The sequence below is a fragment of the Olea europaea genome, chromosome 19 (genome assembly GCF_002742605.1).
Source record: "Olea europaea var. sylvestris chromosome 19, O_europaea_v1, whole genome shotgun sequence".
NCBI classification, from domain to species: domain Eukaryota; kingdom Viridiplantae; phylum Streptophyta; class Magnoliopsida; order Lamiales; family Oleaceae; genus Olea; species Olea europaea.
Genome location: NC_036255.1, coordinates 11,487,102 through 11,494,181, shown reverse-complemented (window position 1 = coordinate 11,494,181; position 7,080 = coordinate 11,487,102). Strand labels below are relative to the sequence as shown.

At 34.4% G+C, this 7,080-nt stretch overlaps 1 protein-coding gene across 1 annotated transcript; it reads left to right on the top strand.

Annotated features, from left to right (window-relative positions):
• Window positions 1-1,635: 1,635 nt before the first annotated feature.
• Window positions 1,636-4,412, top strand: LOC111368839 (G-type lectin S-receptor-like serine/threonine-protein kinase At2g19130). The gene has a single exon (XM_022990310.1). It carries the CDS (start codon window positions 1,651-1,653, stop codon window positions 4,240-4,242), a length of 2,592 nt encoding a protein of 863 aa, XP_022846078.1. The 5' UTR covers window positions 1,636-1,650; the 3' UTR covers window positions 4,243-4,412.
• Window positions 4,413-7,080: the final 2,668 nt, after the last annotated feature.

Genomic DNA, 7,080 nt, shown 5'->3' with positions numbered 1-7,080 from the left:
CTGTTTGATAAAAATTATAATTTAGATTTTTATTAAAATCAAATTTAATAATTAATTTAAACCACATATTTAATAAGATTCATAATTTTTCAACCACACATTTCATTAGCTTTTATCAAAACCTACTAAAATGTAATTTTAATCTCAACGAGTGAAAATTGAAGTCATCATCTGCTAATTGCACGATTTTTCAACGACACAAAATATCTTTCTTTTGTCATAAATTTTGCTCATAATTTATTTATTTTCTTTTTCCATATAACCAAGTAACGGTCAAGTCCCGCCTCATTTGACAAGTTTCATTTATTTATTTTCTTCAAATAACATAGCACGTTTGACACTTCAATTGTTATCTGCATAGAGTTCCCAATGACCAAAATTACCACAAATTTTAACTACATATTTCATAAGATTCACAATTTTTTAACCACACATTTTATTAATTTTTATCAAAATTTATTAAAATCTATTTTTAATCTCCACAAAAGCGGACTTAATGCAATGAAAATTGAATTCATCATTTGCTAATGGCATAATGGTCATTCCATATGACGAAGTCGACTTCACAGAAAACACAAAATATCTTTCTTCTGCCGTGAATTTTGCGTATAATTTATTTATTTCCTTTTTTCATAAAACCAAGTGACGGTCAGGTCCCGTCTCATTTGACAAGTTTCATTTATTTATTTATTTATTTTCTTCAAATAAGATAGCACGTTTGACACTCCAGCTGTAACTTGTATAACCTGTAGAATAATTTGATTTTTTGCAATTCACTTCTCGTTGTCATCTTTTCTTAATTTAAATACAATTGGACAATCAAATTATTTTTCCAACAATCGAATTTATTATTTGTTATTTTCAATTTTTCACCGTCCCCTTTAACCATTTGAAATGCTAGAATCCGAACAGCATCTACTCGTTTAAACCAATTCAAAACTTAGTCATCCACAATCTTAATAAAAACTTGCTCTTCCAATCACTGCCAAAAATGAAGTTCATGAATTCATTGTTAATCAGTATTAGTAATCAAGCAATAAAGAAGGCCAATCTATTCTAGAATCTCAAAACTATACAATTTTCCTTTAATTTTGTGCATTAGTGAAATTCATTCTCTAAATTAATAATATTGGGCTTATGTTGACATTGAAAAGAGTTATTCTCTCATTATTCCCCTTATATATGGGAATAACTCACGGGAGGTTCCATATAGGTGCTGCGTATATAATTTTTTAATTTTTTAATTTTGTCGACAGGCAATGTAAAAAAGATGAATTAAGCTTTAGTAATAGAAAATGGGTAACAGAGGCGGTGACCGCTTCTCCACATGGGCACGACCCCCTTAGAATTACAAATTCAAAAAAGATGTGGGCCCCTCTATTTGTTAGTATCGATCTAACTGTATGTCAATCTAATTTCTGTCGCTGTAATCTCTTCCAAAAAAGATAAGTACCCATGTAAGGAGCTTGGCAAAATTTCACCGTACACCAATTAAAAGCTCTTTATAAAAATGGTTTGGTACGTATTAATTATTTATCAAATAAGTATTTTGTTTGGTCAACTGTCATTTTCAGAGGGCACAATGGTAATTCAATGTGAACGAGTTGACTAGACTTGAAGCAGAAAAATCTTTATTCAGCTTCTTCGGTCATGAATTCCGCTGCATTTTTTTCACTTTACAGAACCATTTTCGAAGGAGACGGCGAATTGCTCATCCTTTCTCTTTCCTCTTTCTCTCTCCAAGAACATCTTACTGCAGCCATGATCCCAAAAAACTCTCGTTGTTTTATGTTCTATGTGTTGTTTTTCCTGTGTTTCTCTATACACCTTAATCTATCCGAAGGAGTTGACAGCATCACAGCGAACCAATCTTTGTCTGGATCTTTAAAACAGACAATTGTCTCTGCTGGAGAGACTTTTGAACTGGGATTCTTCACAAGAGGTAATTCTTCCAGGTATTATGTTGGAATATGGTACAAAAATGTTAGTCAACAGACCATAGTTTGGGTAGCAAATAGGGAGAAACCCATTACAGACATTAATTCTGCAGAACTAAAAATTTTAGATGGGAACTTGGTGCTTGTGGATAAATCCCAGGATCGGATTTGGTCCACTAATGTAAGTTCGACAACCTCAAATTCTTTAGTGGCAACTCTAAATGATAATGGGAATTTAGTTTTGAGAGATGGGTCAGAACCTAGGACAAGTGAAGGATTTTGGCAAAGTTTTGATCATCCAGCAGATACTTGGTTGCCTGGTGGCAAAATTGCTTATGACAAACGTACGAAAGCAAAGCAACTTCTCATTTCTTGGAAAAATTCTGAGGATCCAGCACCTGGGCTTTTTTCCCTTGAATTAGATCCAAATGGGAGTCAGTATATTATAAAATGGAATAGGACTCAACAGTACTGGACTAGTGGAGCTTGGAATGGGCATATTTTCAGTTTAGTCCCTGAAATGAGGCTGAATTATATTTATAATTTTAGTTATGAAGATAATATTAATGAGACTTATTTCACTTATTCTCTTTATAATCCTTCTCTTATATCGAGATTTGTGATGGATATTTCGGGTCAAATTCAGCAGTCATCATGGTCGGAGAGTACGAAAGAGTGGAATTTGTTTTGGTCTCAACCTAGGCAGCAATGTCAGGTGTATGCTTATTGTGGGGCATTTGGTATCTGCAATCAGAATTCATTGCCCTTCTGTAATTGTTTGTCCGGATTTAAACAGAAGTCTGTGAATGATTGGAATTTGAAGGAATATTCAGGTGGCTGTGTAAGAGAGATTGATTTGCTGCAGTGTGGGAATGGTAGTACTTCTACAGGGAGGAAAGACAAGTTTTTACGGAATCCTCAAGTTAGTTTACCTGTAAATTCTCAAACGGTGATTGCAGGTAGTGCTGGAGAATGTGAGTCTGTTTGCTTGAATAATTGCTCTTGTACAGCTTATTCTTACGATGGCAATGCATGCTTAGTTTGGAAAGGGGAAATAATGAATTTGCAACAACTCCCAGAAAATGATGGCAGTGGGAGAACTATATACGTTCGACTTGCTGCCTCTGCTCCTCAATTTTCGAGCAACAAAAAGAATAAAGGGGTTGTCATAGGTGCTGTTGTGGGTTCTGTCGCTGTTGTTGTGGTGCTCTTGGCAGTTATGGGGATCGTGATCTGGAGACGACAAAAGAGTAGACTTGGAACTTCAAAAGCTGTCGAGGGTTCATTGGTAGCATTTGGGTACAAGGACTTGCAAATTGCAACCAAAAATTTCTCGGATAAGTTGGGTGGAGGAGGGTTTGGTTCTGTTTTCAAAGGGATGTTGCCTGATTCAACTGTCATTGCTGTCAAGAAGCTTGAGAGTATCAGCCAAGGAGAGAAGCAATTTCGGACTGAAGTAAGCACGATTGGGACAATTCAGCATGTTAATCTTATACGGCTTCATGGATTTTGTTCTGAAGGTGATCGGAAGTTACTAGTTTATGAATATATGGAAAATGGCTCCTTGGATTCACATCTTTTCAATGTCGAGGAGTCTAAGATTTTGGACTGGAGAACGAGGTACCAAATTATGTTGGGGATAGCGAGAGGGTTGACCTATCTCCACGAGAAGTGCAGGGACTGCATTATTCACTGTGATATAAAGCCAGAAAACATTCTTCTAGATACTGAATTCTGTCCTAAAGTTGCAGATTTTGGTTTGGCAAAGCTGGTGGGGCGCGATTTCAGTCGGGTTTTGACAACCTTAAGAGGAACTAGAGGTTATCTCGCACCTGAATGGATATCAGGAGTTGCAATCACAGCAAAAGCCGATGTTTACAGCTATGGCATGATGGTTTTTGAATTCTTATCCGGGAGGCGAAACTCTGAGCAATCCGTTGACGGGATGGTTAAATTCTTCCCGTCTTTAGCTGCAAGTGTGATAGCAGAGGGTGGTGACATTCTTGACCTATTAGACCCTGCATTGGATAAAAACGCTGATGCAGAAGAGGTAGCGAAATTATGTAAAGTTGCTTGTTGGTGCATACAGGATGAGGAAAATATTAGGCCATCAATGGGTCATGTTGTTCAGATTCTTGAAGGCGTCATGGATGTAAACTTGCCTCCGATCCCGCGTTCTCTCAAATTGTTCGTTGAAAGCCAGGAACAGATAATGTTCTTCACTGATTCCTCCTCGGGGCAGAGTTCACAAACAAAAAGTGACGCTTCACGGGCTTCCTCTCATTCCAAGGGCACAACAAAATAGTGCAGTAATATTGAAATTTTAATATTTGTTAGATATATTATTCCTCTGATAGTATAAATGCAAACTTTAAATAATCTGATATGTGTAATAGATTGGTGTGTATTTAACCTTAGTTGTATTAATTATTTTTTCCAGTTGTGTATTCATCACATAGTTTTGATTTAAAATTTGGGGTTTAACTGAAATGCGTTGAAAAATATATGATATATCCATTCAACCCAGAACATTTGGGATTTAAAGTTTAATAATGATGTAATTCTATAGAGGATTAGTTCCATAAAGTGATCGTTTCAATTATTTAAGTTCGATATGTTTTAGGGTTAGGAATGTTGACTTGTTAAAGGTCAAGTTTTCATAAGACGAATGTGGTGAGGATACTATTATGGATGTGCCGTCATACTAAAATGGATTAGATAAAAAATAAAGTATATGGTAACAATTGAAGTTCTGTCCATAAATGATAAGTGTGATACTACATGTACATCAGGGTGAATCCCCTTTCATGTGAGAAGGATGAACACTGCATTATGTATAAATAGCATTATCCTAATGATAAATTAAGGTAAGGAGGACGAGATTCTTGTTCATGTTTCACGTCAACCTTAAAAAGGCCAATGTTCATAAGAATGCTGTCACTTCAGTAAAATTAATTCAAATATGGATGCCTAGACTAAATTTAATATGGTTTATTGCTGCTGATGAATTAGTTGCTTTATTCCACCTAGAAGGTGTAACAGAATAAAGTAGAACGACAAGAAAAATGCAAGTCATCAATCACATATTTACTAGTCCTAATTAATTTGTGTTATACATTATACCTACAATTTTTTCAAGTCTTGTTAAAATGTTATTTCAAGTCAGGTTAATATTATGCCCCTGTTTGGTAGAGATGTTTTAAATTATATTTTGTCAAAAAATAAATTTTTATAAAATGTACGATTAAAAAGTAGAAAAAAATTATAAATCTATGTGCAACAAATATGTTGCTGAAAATAAATTTGAAAGAAAAATGAATTTTATGAAATGGTGGCAACGGGTAAATATATAAAGATATATTGCAGGTATAAATTGTATTTGGAAAATGAGCTTTCGGTCATTCGAAATATTTATAGAAGTTCTTGATTTGATGAGTTTGTACTTTGTAGGGATTGTTGCATCGAAATGTGCAAAATATTTTCTACCAATTTAAAAAGAAAATCGGTGAATCAAATTTGATGCAATCCGTGCATGATCGTTTCAATTCGAGGAGAAGTTCGCAATTGCATTTGCAAAGGATATCAAATATATTGTTGTTTTTATAAATTAGAGAGAAAAATAGAAGAAAGTAAAGGAGTGAATGAATATTTTTGTGTATTTGAGAATCAAAATCCCATATTTATAGGGATGAATTAAGGCTACAAGAGACATAATAATCATAATAAAGGTTGAACCCCAATTTTAAGGGTCCTCCACCGTCCCACTCCAGAAACATCGTGAGAGAGGTTAATCGTAAGATGTGCTCCAACAGGTTAGGGAACAAGAACTGCCTGTAGACTGGTGCTCACAAAGAGTCACAATTCATATTTCAGGAATCGAACCCTCACATTGCGGCTATCAGCAAGATTGAGTATACCTCACCCGTGTCCTTTACACTACTGAGATATGCCCTGAGGGGCAACATAATAATCATAATAACTAGGACAACAGGTGTATAATGATCATTCACAAACACTATTTTATTTACAACACTCCCACTTGAATGACTATTTACACAATAATCGTTTCATTGAAAACCTTTTTGACAAAAACTCGATGGAATAAAAATACCACAAAAATAGAAAAATAGCATGGCTAATTTGCAGTAATAAAATTTTGCCTTGTTAAAACTTTATCAATAAAACTCAATGGAACAAAATCTGAACGAAGGAAAAAGAGTACAGTTAATTCCATTGATTTCAATAAATGAAAATTCTCGTATCAAATCATCAATATCTTGTACACCAATCTTTTCAATATCATAATTCTGGTGAAAAATGTTTCATGTAGTGATGGCAATTTATCTCGCCCCGCCCCGAATGGGGCAAAAAAACCCGCCCCGTCGCGGGGCATAAATGGTCGCCCCATTTCGGGGCGAGGATGCACTGCTCCGTGAAGGGAAAAAAAAAATTAAAAATAATCTTATTTCTAGACAATTCATCCATTAAAAACTCATTTAAAATTTTTATTTCATTCTTTAATAATAACATAATCCGAAACTTTCAAAATGTAAAAAAAAAAAAAATAAATAAAAATAATTATACTAGTTTCATGTTGTATAGTATAATTTTCAAATAATATTGTCTTTATACGAGATATTTATCAATATTTGATAATTGCAGTAACATGATGATTCAAAAAATAGCTCTTATTATTTTTTTAAGAGTCTCATACATATAAGAATATTATTTTAAAGATAATTTCTTGAGGATTATTGACATTCATTATACAAAAAATATGTCTTATTAAATAACAACTCAAACCGAAAACAATGTTGACCTTTGAAAATAGCTTAATTAATTAATGTCGCTAACGGCCTAAGTGATTGCTGATTGGGTGTCTCTTTATTCTTGGCCCATTTAATCTCTTTTTGGCCTAATCAGGGTCTAGCCTATTCTTATATATTTTGTGGTTTCCTTTATTCTTCATTACACGTGATTTGTGAAAGTGAGAAGAGTGTGCTTTGGCTTTGCTTTAAAGAAATTGGCGGTTGCATTTGTCTTCATCTTTTGTGCCTGCTCTTTCACCTCCTTTTCTCTTTGCCTTGGTGATTGAAGTCACCACCACTTTCTCGCACTTTGTGGATGACAAGATTGAAGCAAC